General features: G+C 45.2%; 3 protein-coding genes across 3 annotated transcripts; 1 reads left to right on the plus strand and 2 right to left on the minus strand.

Annotated features, from left to right (window-relative positions):
- Positions 1–2,577: 2,577 nt before the first annotated feature.
- Positions 2,578–3,090, minus strand: LOC134179587 (uncharacterized protein K02A2.6-like). The gene has a single exon (XM_062646523.1). It carries the CDS (start codon positions 3,088–3,090, stop codon positions 2,578–2,580), a length of 513 nt encoding a protein of 170 aa, XP_062502507.1.
- An 8,965-nt stretch (positions 3,091–12,055) lies between these two features.
- LOC134179588 (WAP four-disulfide core domain protein 3-like) lies at positions 12,056–13,142 on the plus strand. Its single transcript, XM_062646524.1, has 4 exons — positions 12,056–12,289; positions 12,352–12,472; positions 12,554–12,739; positions 12,921–13,142. The coding sequence occupies exons 1-4, from the start codon at positions 12,056–12,058 to the stop codon at positions 13,064–13,066; spliced, it is 687 nt and encodes a 228-aa protein (XP_062502508.1). The 3' UTR covers positions 13,067–13,142.
- A 3,453-nt stretch (positions 13,143–16,595) lies between these two features.
- LOC134180601 (mucin-19-like) lies at positions 16,596–17,336 on the minus strand. The gene is made up of 2 exons (XM_062647789.1): positions 17,191–17,336; positions 16,596–17,126 (listed from the first exon to the last, which is right to left on the minus strand). Exons 1-2 carry the CDS (start codon positions 17,329–17,331, stop codon positions 16,899–16,901), a joined length of 369 nt encoding a protein of 122 aa, XP_062503773.1. The 5' UTR covers positions 17,332–17,336; the 3' UTR covers positions 16,596–16,898.
- Between the last annotated feature and the right edge of the window lie 947 nt (positions 17,337–18,283).

Genomic DNA, 18,283 nt, shown 5'->3' on the forward strand with positions numbered 1-18,283 from the left:
TATGACTTGGTTCCGCTGTAGGTCAATTGTAGGCTAGGATGCACAGATCCAGCAGCAACATCACCTGGTCTCCTCACACAGATACTAGTTGCATGTATCTCTCTCTATCGATCATGCTTCCTAGAGCATTGAAATACGACAAATCGATCTGCTTCAAGGACAACTTCTGGTTCTGCTTGAGGAACTTGCAACTGAGGCAGTTGCAGCTGAATGACAATATCACTTTTTTCTTCAGATTGCACATCTCCAATTTTGACTTCACACTTGGGTGAAGTGTCAGTCAGTGCTCCTGCTCGACGGTGGTGGACTTTGGTAATATGAGTTCCATTTATAGCAGCAACTGTCAATGTCACACTCTGACCAACTGTATTGAGCAGTCCTCTAAGACAATCAGCAAAGGCTTCTGGAATATCTTTTCGTTGCTATCAATAAAATAGTACATGCCTTGTCCTTTCTCACTGCATGATTGCTTCCAAAACGCTACGTGATAAGAGCCAAAGCCAAAAGTGTGAACAATAGCAGCAACTTCTTCAGAATTTCCAGCTGAACGTACATGCATTTCTTAACTCCATAGAAGACAAGAAATACCTTTTTAAATTCTAGCGAATATTCCGGCCACCTAACCCTTCACCTAGTCCCCTTTCTGCCCTTGTCATTCTCCTCAGAATGTCAGCTTGGGCAGTGATTCCCCAATTAGCCATTCCATCCGTCATTAGAAGAACTGACAAAACGTTTTTCTTGTCTGTGCCAAGTCATTTAATGTATTCTAAACCTCTTTCTAGCCCACCACTGAGATTAGTTGAAGACCCATCTTTTAGTTCGTCAATAACTGCATGAGCTTGAGACTTCCCTCTTTTGTCCATACCTTGAGATGTAAATCATTATACACTCTGTCATATGACACAATGCCAAGACGATCTGTGTCCTTCACTATCAAATCCTAGACACGTCAATTCACACCAATTCCATAATCACAAAACACAAATCTGTCTCGCAAATCCAAATGTAGCCATGCACGAAAGCTGTACGTGTATGTCCAACAAATCATATATTCGTTAGAGCCAAAAATTAATTACATATAGTCATAACCGCTTTGCAGACAAGAATTCAGGAGAACACAACTACCTGACCATGACGAAATGTTATTTTAATTAAAGGAACACTCCAAGGAACTGCGCAACTTAGTACGCAGCCGAAATAGCGAGGTCCGGTGATCGAGGGAGTTTGCGGAAAGTGTTCCTGCGTAGGGATGAGTGCTTCGTAAACTGCTAGACCACGATCTACGACAGCCTCTAGCGCCAAAGAATCTCACAAATTGCCAATTCTTTTGAATGTTGCTGGACGGAAATAAATCGCACGAAAAGGTCAGTCTGTAGACAGTCTGAAAGTAGCATGACGGTTTCCACCGCTTTTGGAGCGACGGAAACACAGAGAGACCATTTCCGGGAACGTAATTGCGTCAGTAAGGCTCACGTGATCTGATGACGCGCAAGAAAAGCTTCACATGGCGGACGGAATCCTTGAAACGGCCCGTCAATTTTTAAGTATTTAAACGTTCTTAACGTACATCTGTCGGGTTTGCTCTGAGATAGCGTCCAGATGCTCAACTTGGCTAGTATAGATTTCCCATTAGCGAGCGAAGGCGGAGTCAGCAGCCTAGCGCATATCTCCGGAATGCTCCTTTAAGTATAGTGCTAGTAAGCACTAGAAAATCTCCTGCAACGGAATTAGATGCCCATGTATGTGTAGGTGCTCCATGTACACGCCATCATGCAGTCCATGCAATCGTCACGACTCACGTTGATCAGCGACGAAATGAAGCGTCTTCCTCACGAGAAAATTGTTCCCTCCGCCATGCTGCTGCTCTTGTCGACGACAGCCACGAGGTCTGTAACGTCACGTTACCGTAGAGCGCCACCAGCGCGACACATGACACACCGCACTGCACAGGACACATGGAGCCAACCAAGTGAAAGAAACCCGCCAACAACCGGGAACAACTCAACACAAAAACCCCGGATCACTATCCTTACATCTCCCCGACTTAAAAGGAGAGCGCGTCCTTGTGCATGTCTTATTTAACAATACAACCCAGTCTCCTAGTCTACTAACACAAAGTCTCAAACAACCATTACTTCTCTAAGACAGAGGCGAACTCGGTCAAAGCTGACCCACACCGTGTTTTGTCCTCTTGAACTCTTCTTAGTTGGCACCACCTTAAAGTCGTTTCCCCTGATGTCCACCACTTCACAGGGAGCATGAAACGGACACTCCAACTTCCGGTTCTTGCTTCGTTTGTCCTTGGGCATCTCAACAAAGACTCTATCGCCCACTTTGTATTGCACAAATATGGATCGATCATATTGAGTCTTGTAGGCTTCTTGGGCTTAGGTAATCCTAGAGCTGGCGACGTCTCATGTACTGGCTAGCCCGGCCGTTAATTGGGAAGTGTAGTCCTCCAGTTCCACTTGCTGGGCTACAGGCGGTAGCGTCAACATAGTCTCAGTGGGCAGGCGTGCTTCTCGGCCATACAACAACTGGAATGGCGACGTTCCTGTTGATGAGTGTGGACGCACTCTATAAGCAAACAAGCAGCAGTTCAAGTACTTGTCCCACTGAGGGCCATGAATTAGGGTATTTGGCCACCATATTGGTCAGCGTCCTGTTGAAGCGTTCAACAACTCCGTCCGGTTGTGGATGGTAGCTAGCTGTATTGATTTTCTTTATCCCTGCGAGCTGACAAACCTCTCGAATAAGCTGGGACAGGAAGTCGGGTCCGCGATCAGACAATAATTCTACAGGCACTCCGCGCCCGCAAATAATGTGACCCAACAACAATTGTGCAATGGTTTCTGCTGTGTGGTCAGCCGTTGGTAAGGCTTCTGGCCACTTAGTCAGATAGTCGACGAAAACAACAACGTAGCCATTTCCACGAGTCGTGTGTGGCAAGGTAAGCACATCTACAGCGACACGGTGAAACGGTCCTCCAACCGGAATTGGTTGTAATGGAGGACTAGTTTTCACACCTGGTCCCATTCGAGTAGCACATGGTACACACCTTCTGCACTCCTTCCGTACTGCTGCCCTCATTCCATCCCACCATTACCGCTGGCGCAACTTCCCAAATAAGCTTTTCTCTGCGAAGTGGCCTCCACATCGACTCCCATGAGCTTCTGCCAACAACACTGGTTGTAACCGTTTCGGTACTGCTATCCTTAGACAATATGGTGACATCACATCACAGTACGTTAGCATTCCGTCTACTATGTCAAACATTTTCGTTCCAACACAATTCTTCGAGCTCTCTTCTCATCGGCAGGCAAGCGCCCTGACTCGATGTAGTCAATAATTTCGGCAAGATGAGTGTCAACCCGCTGCTCTTCTTGCAGGGAAGTGCCCTCCAACAGGTGTTCCGGTTCTGCAATACTCTCTATAGGATCTCGATCTTGTGATGGCCGTCTGCCAACGCCCTCTTGCTGACTTTCATCGCCACTGTACCTTCTCGTTCGGCTTGGCTTCTGGTTAAACACAAACATGAGACTGAAGCGCCAGGCTCAAGCTATTTTCCTCAACACAATGGTGTATCTGTTCCCCTTCAGAACGACCCGCACGGCCCCTGCGCAGTGAGACTCTTGACAGCGCATCTGGCCCTGTATTGTGGCTTCTAGGACGATACAAAATAGTAGGTTGGAATTTTTGAACAACCAAAGCCCACCTGGCCAATCTGCCCGAAACGTTTGTTCCTTTGAGCAGTGGCGCCAGAGCTGCATGATCTGTTAGGACTATCGTTTCGTACCCAAGTATGTAAGATTGAAAACGTTTGAGAGCCCAAACGAGTCCAAACGCTTCTAATTTCGTCACAGAGTGATTCTTTTCAGCCGGAGCCAGTGTCCTACTGGCGAAAGCAATTGGCTGCATTGACCCGCTGTGTTCTTGTTCTAATATCGCGCCTAGCCCGATACCGCTGGCATCGGTGGCTACATAAAAGGGCTTCAGAAAGTCGGGAAACCTCAATATAGGCGTCCTTGTGAGATTCTGCTGAAGCTTGCTGAATGCCCACTGCTGCTTTTGCGTCCAACTGAATTGCACATCCTTTCTCAGCAACCCATGTAGCGGATAGGCTATCTTTGCGAAGTCATTCACAAATCGTCTATGGTATGACGCAAGGCCCAAAATACTCTGAGTTCAGACAAATTGGTAGACACTGGATACTTCCGGATGGCTTCGACTTTCTCTGGGTCTGTAGACAACCCTTCAGCAGGCACGAAATATCCCAAGAAAGAAACTTCTTTCTTCAGAAACTGGCACTTTCTTGCGTTTAGTTTCAGTCCAGCCTCGTTCAGTTTCTCGAGGACATGCCGGAGTTGCTGCTTGTGCTCCTCTACGGTTTTCGAAAATACAATGATGTCATCTAGATAAACGCTGGTAAACGTTTCCAGCCCTGACGACACTATCTGCATTAGCCTTGAAAGGTGGCTGGAGCGTTGCAAAGCCCAAATGGGAGAACGTTAAATTCATACAGTCTCTGACTGGTGACAAACGCAGTCGTTCGCTTGGCACCCTCCTCCAAGGGTACTTGCCAATATCCTGACGCGGCATCCATACAGCTGAAATAGCGTGATCCTCCTGTCTAGAACATCATCACTCCGAGGTAGCGGGAAGCTGTCCTTGGTAATGGCATTTTGCTTCCGGCAGTCTACGCAAAATCTATAGGTTTCGTCTCCCTTTTTGACCAAGACTATGGGACTTGCCCATGGACTGGAACTGAGTTGGACCACGCTCCGTCTCTCCATATCTTGGATTAGTCCTCTGATCTTCTCCCGCAGTGAAAAAGCCTCCCGAGACGGGTGTTGTCGGATAGGCTCATGGTCCTCCGTCTCTATCGCGTGTTCCACTTTGTTGGTGCATCCTAGTTTCGTGTCATTCAGAGCAAAACTTCAGAATGTGAAAGGACAACTTCTCGTACTTCCTGTATCATAGGATCAGTTATGGAGGACTCGGGAAAGATCATCATGTACTTCTTAACCTCACGTGCCTAGTAGACTCAACCTCGTGCAGGATGAAAGGGTACCAATAATTTCGGCCCCCTATAGGTCTACGCGTAATTCACCTGGATTCTTCAATATAACTTGAACATCGCCGGTTTGACTAGCAATAACCAGTGACTCTTCCGCCTCCAATCCCCGTTTACCCATCCACTGGGAATAAAGTTCAAATAAACGTACACCATCACGACTCCCTAGACATAACCGCTGTACTGATCCAGTCACCTTCACACCACTCTGATCCGGCACTGGGACTAGAGTAACAAGCCTGACTGCGATTTTTGTGCTCACTCCGCTTGAGGTATCTGTCTCAACTGGATCACTGGTGAAAATCTGACCGTGTTGGCAAAAGTGACCAACCTCAGCTTCCGAATGGCAGCAATGCCTAACAGGCATGTTGGCTTCGTCTGTTTTACAATATAGACTCGTTCTGTTATTTTCCGACCTTCTGCTGCAATGAGAAGGTTGACGCAGGCAACAACAAGAATCTGCCTTTCACTGTAGTCATGAAGCTGGACTTCCGGCTTGTCTAACAACGTGGTACGTGCAATAGCAACAAAATTATCTTGATACAAGATTGTCACCGAACTGCCCGTATCTAACATGTCATTCACTAGGACTCCCTCAATTCCCACTTGTGCATAAGGCAAAGGACTGGGTGGTGAGGACACGGTATGAATAGTGTCAACATGATCGGTAGGAGGACAAGCATCCTGTGGTAAGACTGTCCTTTCCTGTAACCTAAACTTTTCCAATTCTTGCAACTCATCTCCCACCTTATCCATTCTTCTTTTAGTCGTTCAATCGTCTTGTCAATAGTTTCAACCGCCGCCCCTTCACCTGGAGGGGTGATAGCGTTACTGCGGCTTGTTATTGAGGATGTTCGAAACATTGCAGGATTCTTCTTGGCATCTTGAGGTTTTCTTTGCGTCAGCTGTGGACAATCTGATAATAATGGCCACGACGACCACAGTGGCAACACTGCGCATCCCCTCTCTTCCTGGTGCTCGATGACGACTGACTAACCTGTCCCTTTCTGGGACATTGATAGGCCATGTGCCACTCTCTTGACAGGAGTAACAGCGTACAGTGCCCTTCAGACTATCACCCGGGTCTTCTTCCCACTAGACACCGCTGGCATTGACTCTCTCTTGATCTCCTGAGATGGGTGAGCCATAATCTGGTCTGGGAGCAGCTGTTTGGCTACAGCCTTAGCCAATCTAGCTTGGGTAAGCGCTTCCTAAAAGCTAGCAAGCGAGTGACCAAGCCTCTCTTTCCATTGTATCAGTAACCCTTGCTCAAAGTGACCCAAGAGGATCTGGTCCCGTAGGTCGGAAGGAAGCCGGTGAGCCACATAAGCGTTCTCAAATAGGCGTTGGATCTCATGGGCAAAGTCAGTCACTGACTCTGTCTCCTGCTGCCTACGATTGTGGAAGACAGTGTGTCGTTACGACCCTAACAATACTGGTTGCAACTCCCTCCTGAACGCCTTTGTAGCTGTCTCATAATCACAACGTTCTTCTGAGGGGATATTCTCATAAACACGCAAAGCGCTCCCCGTCAAATGAATCTGAAACTAGACTCTTTTGACCTCGCCCTTCCAACCAGCCAATATGGAATTTCTTTCGAACTCGCGAAGAAAGTGGTCAACTGCCTCATCATCATTCACCTTGTCTCCCGGAAACTTTTGCAAGTGTGGTAAGCTGAGAGTAGAGGTAAGGGACGACAGAGATGCCAAGGTGTCTTGCTGTCTGCTCAGTGAGACAACTCCTTCACTCGACTCAGAATGATCTGTCTCGTGAACCTCTTCCAAGTCTACCTGTACTGCTGCTGCCACACTTTGTGGGTCGTGCGTCAGCTTTTCTCATTGCTCGCGCAAAGCAGCAATTTGTGTATCCTTCTCTTTTAGTTCATGCTGAAACTCACTTTTCAGCCTATCTCTTTCGATACGTAATTTATCAATGGTGCGTTCAGTACAATCTCGCACTTCTTCCTTCGCGTCAAGCACCCTGAGACGACCTTGACGTTTCTCCTTCGTCAATTGCTCCTCCAACTCATGCTGGTACTGTTGACTCTCTGCAACATGTCCGTTGGCCTCCTCCAACTGACGAGGAAATAAACTCCAACTCAGAATGGCAGGTTTCCAATTGTTCCCTAAAGTCAAGAACTTTTCATTCCATGTGAACGTTCGCTCTGCTCCACAGGTTGTAAGAACGACCAAATGTTCGTCTGGACACGCCAGGCTACAATCACGTGACACACAGCAACACGTGGCACTCAAGAGCTCAAAAGATGCAGTTCAGACACAAACAACGCGTCGAACAAGCAAAAAGTACACTCAAAAAACAATGACCTGGAGAAGACGTCTGGAGCGAATTCCAAAAGACGATCAAACTCGTCGCGCTTAAACCACACAAGTGAACTCGGTCAAATCAACTCGGACAGGCCCCCAAATGTAACGTCACGTTACCGTAGAGCGCCACCAGCGCGACACAAGACACACCGCACTGCACAGGACACACGGGCCGTGTTTCCACTAGCTGCACCTTAAACTAGATTAGCCTAAACGCGTTTAAAACTAAACCAGTTCAAGAAAGTGACTGTTTCCACTAGGAACGTGGACATCCGGGATGTACAAGACAAGCCATCTAGGAATGCCTTATTTTGAAGCATTGGGCTGCTGTGTCACCAAGTCAGAGCAACTGTTGGTTGTCACTGATTGAGAGTCTGCTAGTAGAAATTTGCATGATGATGACCAAGGACACCGTCTTCTCTCTCTCTCTCTCTCTCTCTCTCTCTCTCTCTCTCTCTCTCTCTCTCTCTCTCTCTCTCTCTCTCTCTCTCTCTCTCTCTCTCTCTCTCTCTCTCTCTGGTTCTGATGATTTCTTTTCTCTAGATAACGACCTTTACATCCTCTAAGTTAATCCTATCCAAGCAAACAGTCAATATCCATCAAAACGACGTTGTCAGAAGCCACCTAGACAAGCGAGCTACTGTCACGTGACAGTTAAACCTAAACCACTTTGCTAATTAAACCTACTACAAAATGGGTTTAGGAAATCGGTTTAGGTTTAGAATATAACTGGTTTAGTGGAGGTGGAAACAGGTCAATCCGTAAACCAGTTTAGCTTAAACCACTTGTTAAACTGGTTTAGGCGTTAGTGGAAACATGCCCACGGAGCCAACCACGTGAAAAATCCGCCGACAACCGGGAACAACTCAACACAAAATAGCCGGATTACTATCCTTACAGGTCGATGCTCGCTCGCTCGCTCGGTTCGTACACGTATGCATACCGGAGCTTTGAGGCTCAACATCGATCAATTAACATTCAGCAACGATGTAATTGTTGACCTAGAAACGTCTTGCTCATGACCAGCTTTGCGATTTTCTCACACTCCGGCGTAGCTCAGCCCTGGCTGCTGCAGGAGCAGCGTCGTCGCTAGCAGAGCCTTCGTCGGTCGTCGAGTCTTTAGATAGGTCTTTTAGGAATGAATACGGATGGCGTAAAGTAGGAACTAAATAGGTGAGTTGAAATGCTTAATAAGAAACACGTCCACACGTTACTAATTAGCTAATAGAGAGTATGACGTAGGCGTTTAATTAATTGGTTAATGACGGTAATTAGACGTTTTGGCTTGACTCACAAACATCGAGGCTGGTAGCTAGAGCAAGCATTTTGTAATTCGATCGACATTTCATAGTTTAGGAACGGAAGTACGGACGGCGTAGAGAAGGAATTATAAAAATGTGAGTTGATATTCCAACAATTTTTTGTAGTCTGCAAACACGTATACGCAAAAAATTTACGTGAGCGGTACGTTTTACAGATAACGTGTGATTGAATGCGTTTAATTAATAGGGTAATTAACTAATTAATCGATTTGGTTTGACTGAACTGTGAAGCAGACACGAATAGTGAGGCTGCTATAGCGATCGAGTATTTTGTATTCGGTATTTCTACGAACGGATACGGACGGCGTAAAGAAGGAAATAGCTTGGTAAGTTGAAATGCTTCACTGCAACACGTACGCAAAAAACTCACGTGAGTATTCTTTATGATAACGTGTGACGTAAGCGTAGAATTAACTTAACTTTAGACGCGCATGCGCTAGGGTTATAGTAGTCGTCTGGGCCGGAAACCATTTGACTAACGATAGATTGGAATACAGCAGTCATTCGTTGTGTCCCAAACGGTCACGAAAGCGGATGCTGGATACAGTTACATGAATAGTAGTTAGATCAAAGCCGTGGATACTAGGCTCGAGTATCCAGTTGGTTGTGGGGAAGACGACCGGATGGACACTCGAGCCTACCTAGATAAAGGTCCTTCTCTTTTCTTTGCAGAATGAAGACGACCACCATGACACAAGAAAGATTGAACAGCCCGTTTCTACCCTTAGATGTTAATTCATCCAGACAGAACAGATGCACTCGATCTAGTAATTGTTGCTGTAGCAAAGGAAATTGTGGCTTTAAACAGCAGCCGAATGAACTACTTTGGCAAATTCTTTAGTATTCATGTTCCTTAATTAATTAAAGTGCACTTAGAGAGTAGATAAGATTGTAAGACAGAAGTATATTAGCTAGAGATAGCAGGGTGTTGCCTGGCCTACTTGATTTTCTTCTTTCCACAGCTTCATCCATTGTTTCAAAGAAATTTATTTGCAGTTTCTGTGTTACTCTATATATTTATGCAGACATATCGACTAAAAATAATGTGCTTGGATCAAGTAAGGACGTCACGAGGAACTAAAAAATGAGGCTCCTAGATAAAGCCGAACACGTGACATCATAGAGAACGTTATATACCGTTTAATAAATAATTCAACACAAAATATAGGTCTACGAGTTATAAATTTTTGATATTACATACTAGGCGACAGCTAATTCTAAGTAATTGTATTACACGAGGCTCGTGACTAGATATCTAGAGGAACATGTCTTTCACAGAGAGCAGCAAATTGCGACACAAGATCATCTACTCTACTTCAGTTCTCTAATTAGTTGTCAGTACGATGAGAAATCTATACGGTTTGCGAACTTGAAGAACCGCTCGCAGTGTCAGGTCGATGTCTTTTCTCTCGTGTAAATAACATATATACGCGTAACATGTCAAAACTATAAGATGTTTTACTTAATAGGACATGCTTGATTCTCAAACAGTCTGAGATTATATAAAATAATAATTTTAACTAACCACGCCCTTAAAACTGGGGGCTAGCACCAACTCTACTAGGCTAGCCCATAAATCTATACAGTACGTGACGCCTTTGCTTGGATAGATAGATCTAACTTTTAGATAGCCTATAGATGCGTTCACAAGAGCGACAGATTTATGTGGTCAAGTATGCATGCATGGACACGACGTCATTCTTGAGAGGTTAACGTATAATACAGTAAATACAAGAAGAATTTATTTCGACAAATTGACGGTTTTATGAGCCGCGGTCAATACTAAAAATTCAAGGCAACGTGACAATATCAACACGTGCGTTAGATCTCAGGATATACGTATAATACCCTAGATATACCATGCAGCAGAGAGTTAGCTTTAAGACAGTTTGGCAATAGAGAGAGAAGGTTAACTTTATTTAAGAATTTGAACACGCGGTGAACGGCTATATATAGCAATGGGAAAGAGACAGCACAAGTTGGAAAACGCCCCGCTGAGAACACGGGCCGGGCATTTACACGCGACGAATGCTTTTCGTCACTTAAACTTTTCTCAACTTTGAATAAGAAAGTGTCCAAAGCTACACTCGGAATATCAAATTGCCAAAATATAACCGGCTACTAGACTTCAAAAAAAAAACGACAGAATGAATTCTCGTCAATAGTTGATTTTATCTGTCTGTTTAGGGTGGGCTATCTCGTTGATCATGAAGTATACGTGCTGTGTATGCATGCGTGCACTTTGCCATGCACGTGTTGTATTATAGTGTAAAGTACGAGTAATTTTCTTATCAAAAACCTTAATTTAATTAAGCACATTCTTTTCACAACTCTAGTAGCAACTTGTTGTCCATCACAACAATAAGTATTACGTGTACCTAGCGGTCGGTAGTACAAGCAATAGAAGGCACATCTTAAATAATTATGCTAACGCAGATTAGTTCAAGGGGTTCTCTAGAACGAAGTTACGCACGTGACGTAAATGTGGTAAACCACTCATTCAATTATTCTGACCAGACTCTACTCTACAGGCGTAGTTAGACATGTTTTCGCGTTGCCCGGAAACCTCCTTGTACGTAGGCGTGTCTGTTTTGAATAAATATAATGACGGGTTGCCATGCAAATCGAATTTTTAGGGCCCAAGTGGAAAAATCCGTCTTGCTGTTGGCAAGACCTTTATTCAGTTAGTTGTTAACTATAGTGCGCTTAAAAATACCACGGCTTTTGCATTTTAGGCCAGATCACATTATATTTGCTTCCTATATAGTATGCATGGGCCTGCTGTGCATGAGCATAACTAATACCAGTACACGTGTACTGTACTGCTTGCCAATGGGCTCCCTAGAAAGAATTGTTGCACCTGAAAACCTAGCGTGCCGGCTACAAATAATTAATTCTATTTAATGGATCAACTGCATAAAACCATTTAACTGTGACGTGCTGCACCTAGCAGCCAGAATTTATGTTTATCTAGTAGACGAACGGCGATCTTGTGACAGTCTAAAATACCAATTAACTAAAGTAAACTTTACTAACCCCTGGTCATATTTACCGTAACTATAAATGTATACGGGTACGCTGACAACATTGCAGCAAAATCAGTCCGTCAAGAGTGCCTAGTGTGGTGATAACGTAACCACAACCGTCTGCTTGTGCAGCAATGCCTACTGTATAAACCGTCGTCATGGCAACCAGCGGTGGAGCCTTCCGGTGGCTTGTACGAATTAGCACCATCAACGAGGTGCTACTCACATCCGACATGATATTAGGTCGCCGCACTGACGTTTTCGCTCCATTGTACGGTCGTTCTGTTTCAGCGAACTCACGCGTCCGACATGAAGACCGTGCTTTTCTTTCTTTCTCTTTTCGTCTGCTCGTTGGCGGCGATCTTGCCCTACCCCTCTCGCTGCACGGTCTACTCCAAAACGTGCGCATCCTGCAAGTGCGGGAAGCAGACGTGCGTCGAGAAGACGAAATGCTGTGTGTACGAAGCGTGTCAAGTGTACGACAACACCAAAGTCGAGTGCTGTCCGTTCGAGTGCCAGAACGGTGGAACAAGAGTTCGCCTGGTCAGTCGCACAACGTTTATCGGTAGACAGTACATCGTTTCGAGTCTCTGTCTACTGTATAGCTAGGCAAGAGGGATGTGTCAGAAAGTACGAGTCTTTCGGACACTGTGTGTCCAGCTGAGATTCCGCCACCGCGTTGTTCTTGTCCGCCAGGATTTGAGGGCCAGTGCTGCCAAATAGAAAGTAACGAACGATGCCGTCGATAGCGAAAACTAGATTCCTTTTATGTCCCTGCACTTTCATCTCTAAATGATGCTTTTGCAGATCCCTGTGCTGGTTTCGAGTGTGACGACAACCAAACGTGTCAAGTTCACCACTCCGACGGAAAGGTGGAACCGTTTTGCGCTGACCGGTGTGGATCTAACATTTGCTCGTACGGAGAGAAGTGTGAAGGAATGGCGGTCGTTTGCGTCACGGCGCCTTGTCCACGCCGACATCAATGTGTTCCGGGTATGTATGGTTGTTATGTGCGCGCACTTAATTGGTGTGTGTGTGTGTGTGTGTGTGTGTGTGTGTGTGTGTGTGTGTGTGTGTGTGTGTGTGTGTGTGTGTGTGTGTGTGTGTGTGTGTGTGTGTGTGTGTGTGTGTGTGTGTGTGTGATGTCACTTTTCAATATTGCACGCTGTGCTAGGCATGCCCGGACGATGCCCGCCAGTTGATCCCAGTCTCATCACTACTTGCCCAGTCGAGTGCAGCTCTGATACCGAATGCCCGGGAAATCAGAAATGTTGCAACATTGGTTGTCACATAAAGTGTGTCACTCCAGTTTTCTATTGATATGATTACTCAATTGAGTTGCGTCCGTGACCGCGTGTGTTTCGTCGGACTAACAATATTATGAGTTTAGAGAAGTCAGTCGCTATGTGCACGTTACTCTAGTACGTAGACGTTGCTGAAACGGTCACTATTATATTTGCATGTTTTGCTAAACAAATTAAAGGTGCCGGCTCATGATTCACCGCGCAAGCGCAGACACCCACGCAAACTTGAAATCATGCCTCTAGGCACACATTAATCCATTTACCATTTTGAGATAACTTGCTGTTGAACGACAAAGTTATCCTTTGTTACACGTGAACCAAAATCGGTGGAGCACAAAGCGCGCACTAGCGCGATGGCATCCGGACAGACATCTACCATGTATGAAGTTGTAGACTAGCTTATCAGTGTACCAACGCATACATCTGACTTGAAGTTATTGAATTTCTGTAGAAGAAACATCGCTACCGGCGCATCGTCTGTCGCTACGGGCATAGGCTATTCCTCAATTCTAGCGAGCTCTTGTAGCTACCATGTAAAGATAGATGTACGATCTGCGTTGCCGGCGGCGTCCGGCACCTCTCCATGGCTTCTTTCACGCTTCGAGTTGAGATGCCATCACGTGATCATCGGTTTTGAGGTCACGTGCAACTAGAAACGATCGAGAAAGCGAATTGTCGTTCAACAGCAAGCTATCTCATTGAGTCAAGATGGTAAATGGTAAATGTAAGGATAGAGAACCTAACACACTTGTCGTTAGCATTCTCGAAATCTCGAAACGAGTTTACTTAATTAATTAATTAAGTAAGTAAGTAAAACTGCCGTAGCGGACAAGAACACGATTTGCCTTTCTCTTCATACTAGGAATAAAGACTGTATGTCATAGAACGTGGTGCATGTTCCCTTGTTCTGCTTCGTTATGACAAAACTCGAAATCGTGGCACGTTTTCAAGTTTGCGTGGGTGTGCTTGCGCGTGCGCGGTGAATCGTGAGTGGGCACCTTTAATTAATATCAATAATCGTTTGCGAAAGTTACTGATATATTGAGATGGCAGTATAAACTCAACCTTGGCAAGTTTGTAGTTTGTTTTTCTGAGTCTTGGATGTCAACTGTTTGACATCCCTACAGGCAAAGTGGGCGTTATTCCTTTCTCCAAGGCCAAGTGGAAATTCTCTATCAACATCGAAAATAGAGCATAAACAAAGGGCATGCATGTTAGCTGAAGAGATGGCTTTCTCTGCACATACAGTCTACAGGCATATGTAAAGATAGAAAAACAATCTAGTGCTGGCGAATGCTGCCATTTAGAGTAATTGGTAATTCGACATACTTTAATAAACGCGTTTGTGCGGCTATTAGACGATTATGATTTCGCCAGCATTAGCTAAATTGTTGTCTTATGCCGAAGTACTTGAGTCTAGAATCAACGATAAGACGAGTCTAGCACAGTATACCTAAACTAAAGTTGACTCGCATGCCTAAATAGTGTGCAATCATTCTCGCATGTCATATGACGTGTACCAAGCGTCTAGGCTATCCTTTTTGACATAATTTTAGCCAGCACCGAAGTACAAAACAAGAACCTTTCAAATTTTAGAGGACCAACACGGTCTAAAATCAAGACGAGATAGGTATGTATAATATCTGTGATTGCATGATTTATTTAAATAACGTAAGAAATGACCGTTTAAAAATATCATAATAAATATTCTTTATTATCAATTAATGTGCCAGTGTGAAAACTTGACAAATCCTTCCTTTACATGCAGTTACCGAAAATTATTCGATTTCGGTTCTGCATGTAGAACTGCCGAACCACACCTATAGATTTGTCACTACAAATGCTCAAAGCCATTGAAGGAAGGATGAGAGACTTCGTAAATACTCGGCTATATATTAGGATTCCAAAAAAGACTGGTACCGTACCTAGATATCAATGGAATTGAGGACCTGTCGTCAGTGCACGTTTGGTTTTCTTCCTACTCAAGAAAGACGCCAGAGCTCACGTCTGCCATGTGTATATTGTATGAATTCGCTGCATGCTAATGCAGACGAGAAGGACGTTGCTTCAAAGCCCACTTCTTGACCCTCAAGAAGACTTTTCGTCTTTCTTCATACCTTTTCCACGTATTAATGAAGTCTAGAGATAGCTACATAGGGCATATTTAGCTTAGAGAAACCTATTGGTCTAAGCACGCGCCCACATTTCAAGTTTTTGTGCCCCGCCCAGAAAATACTAACCCAGCCACTGGTATGCTGTCAAAGTGCTTCACTTTAAGGCATTTGATTACAACACAATCAAGCAATTAAGCACTCTTAGCATGCGATATGTCTAGGACTTTTTCTCTGAAAGCCGAATACAAACAGAGTAGAAGTGCATCTGTGATGAATTTTATTCATGACTGTCTAACTTTATAAATGATAGCTATAGGTGAGAGAAAGAAAACGTGTGTGTGTGTGTGTGTGTGTGTGTGTGTGTGTGTGTGTGTGTGTGTGTGTGTGTGTGTGTGTGTGTGTTGCTGTAGCTGAATTGGTTAGAGAGTGCATTTGGAAAATAAAGACATCCGAGCCCTTGCAGGATTGCAGATTCAAGTCACTGTGATGGCGAGCTATGGCATAATTTCCCTAAGCAAGAAACTTACACACAATTGCTTCTCTTGACTCAGGAGTATAAATGAGTACCTGGTCATTGACTGGGGTGGACATGACCGATGGCTTGGCATCAAGCAAGTAACATCATGCAAGTAACATCATGCAGCAGACAAGTACGTACTTGTAGGCCTTGGTGTTAGGTCCCAGAGCTGCACCATAGTCAGTGCACCTGGATGACTCCGGCCAAGCTCCAAGTAGACTGTAGCGCTGGCCCTAAGCCTCCGAGTAGCGCATGGAGGCTCCGTCTCTAAAGGCAGGAGCTATCTCCGCAACTGACTTTAGGGTCGACGTCGAATGACGTGGAGGGCTTGACATTTGTCCCTTTCTCCATTGTGTGTGCGTGTGTGTGTGTGTGTGTGTGTGTGTGTGTGTGTGTGTGTGTGTGTGTGTGTGTGTGTGTGTGTGTGTGTGTGTGTGTGTGTGTGTGTGTGTGTGTGATTGTGTGTGTGTGTGTGTGCGTGCGTGCGTGCGTGCGTGCGTGCGTGCGTGCGTGCGTGCGTGCGTGCACGCGTGCTGACGTGTGTATTGTAGTACTTGTAAGTGTACGTGTGCTTGCCGTATGCCCAGTTACGCCTCCACGTTGTGCTCGACGGTAAACAATAGTTGCTGGCGGGTAGAACAAATCTCTCTGATACCGAAAAGGCTTTTACTACCCATTACACAAAAATTAATATTATGCGCAGCAATGCGTACAACAGGAAGACGATATCTTAGTATACCTAAGTTTATCAGCACGACGGTTTGACGTCTAAGGTTTATGGTGTGTGTGTGTGTGTGTGTGTGTGTGTGTGTGTGTGTGTGTGTGTGTGTGTGTGTGTGTGTGTGTGTGTGTGCGTGCGTGCGTGCAAACGCGCGCGCTACAAATTTCTTATCGTACTCGACAGCTCATTTGTCAGTAGCTTCTAACCATTCAAAAAACTAAAGCAGAATACTCAAACAGATAATCCAACCAGTCTAGATGATAACCTCTATTCCAATGTCCAATGTTAGAAAGAAACCTTGCAGCCAAGTCATTCTACGGGCTTGCAAAACATACAAATCAGTCACGTATAAACAGACGACTATCAAGTGTCCAGTTCTATTATATGACTTCATCAGAAGAACGTCGCAAGTCCCATGTCATTCAAGTTAGAATACAAAAGAATAGGTATACTTTACAAGGCTCGTGGCTGTAGTCAACAAACAGCACGCGTCGTTTCAGTGCCCTCCACACGGCCTGCATGCGCAGCTCTTCATATTAGCAACATAGAATGTCTTCGTACTGATCCGACTGCCCATTCTACACGTCAACGTGTGGGCAATCTTTTCTATCTGTGTGGGTGTACAGCATCTGCACACGTTGTGGAGGTCGCTGCTATGCTTGACCGGATATTTGAAATTACGTTTGTTGGGATACGAAAAGCTCTCACACTCTCCATAGCACATCTAAAACGACAACACAAATGCTCGAACTCGTCAGGCCTTAGAGCTACAATCACGCTAGTCGTACCGTCGTTGAAACGCGTCTTTTACATCCGAGATGCTGCAGGCTGATCCTTATCACCTGAGGAGAGCAGCTTTCACCACGAGATATTGAAGACTGCGACCGGGTAGCAGCACTCATCTGCAGGACTGGAGCTTGTATGACCATGACTTTGCGCTTTACGCCGTCTGCAGATGCATCCCCAGATGTTACGTTGATGCTGGGTAAATGAGGCTTCTTCTTCTCGTTCGCCTTACTAATCTGTGTTGTACCGCTTCCTCCTTTTCCGCCTACCCTGTGCAAGTCTCGCTGCACCCTGTCTGAGACGAGACCGGTGCTCTTTGCCTGTGTCATCTTGCCACACCAGAAGAGACACGCTTGCAAAGCAACAGCACAACATAAAATAGCCAGTTTCATCTCCAAACGAATTGGTTGACAAATCAGCTCGTATAGACGAATGATTCCTGCAACACGACGTCGTCTGCTTTTATACTCAGCGCACATTCAGCATAGTCAAATGAATGTATATTGTTTTGAAGCAACTGTCGAGCAACCATTTCCGAAAATAGGTGCACCTCCTGTCCACCGACACTAACCCTACAAGCGCTTCGTCTCATGAATGCAGCACCTTAAGACTTCCAACCGCAATAACAACGATGACTAACCGCTGTGTGTCTTAATCTGGGTCCTAGCAGTCAAATTACGAAGTCGTACGACATTGTTGACATGCAATCGCCTTTGACGTCGCTACGGCCCTATGGCTCCAAAACACTCGCGGCGTTAGTGCGAGAGTGCAGTTTCGACCGGCAGAGACACAACTCGGAGTGCGCAAGAACTAAAAACGGACGAGCGCGTAATTTTCGCGGTTTTCTGTCTGTGAGTACTCGCAGGTATGTCAGGTACGTCGTACCTTAAACAGCTGCATATATATATACACAACATGTACAATATCGTTTATGGAAATATGTTCCTCAACGATCACTCGTAGAGAACAACTACAGATGGTTGTACAGATGTATAACATGCTATAGCAATATGTTACACATCATGTCTAGATATCTTAGCAAGATAGGAAACTCCCTCAAGCCCTCGAGTCTGTGAATACAACCAACAACACACT

The sequence above is a fragment of the Corticium candelabrum genome, chromosome 5, assembly GCF_963422355.1.
Source record: "Corticium candelabrum chromosome 5, ooCorCand1.1, whole genome shotgun sequence".
Lineage (NCBI taxonomy): Eukaryota > Metazoa > Porifera > Homoscleromorpha > Homosclerophorida > Plakinidae > Corticium > Corticium candelabrum.

Coding starts and splice junctions, on each gene's coding strand:
- LOC134179587 (XM_062646523.1), bottom strand. CDS start 3,090: ATGAGGGCAGCAGTACGGAAGGAGTGCAGAAGGTGTGTACCATGTGCT.
- LOC134179588 (XM_062646524.1), top strand. CDS start 12,056: ATGAAGACCGTGCTTTTCTTTCTTTCTCTTTTCGTCTGCTCGTTGGCG. Junction 12,290..12,351: donor GTGGAACAAGAGTTCGCCTG/GTCAGTCGCACA, acceptor TCTACTGTATAG/CTAGGCAAGAGGGATGTGTC. Junction 12,473..12,553: donor CCAGTGCTGCCAAATAGAAA/GTAACGAACGAT, acceptor ATGCTTTTGCAG/ATCCCTGTGCTGGTTTCGAG.
- LOC134180601 (XM_062647789.1), bottom strand. CDS start 17,331: ATGGTCATACAAGCTCCAGTCCTGCAGATGAGTGCTGCTACCCGGTCG. Junction 17,127..17,190: donor AAAGACGCGTTTCAACGACG/GTACGACTAGCG, acceptor TTGTCGTTTTAG/ATGTGCTATGGAGAGTGTGA.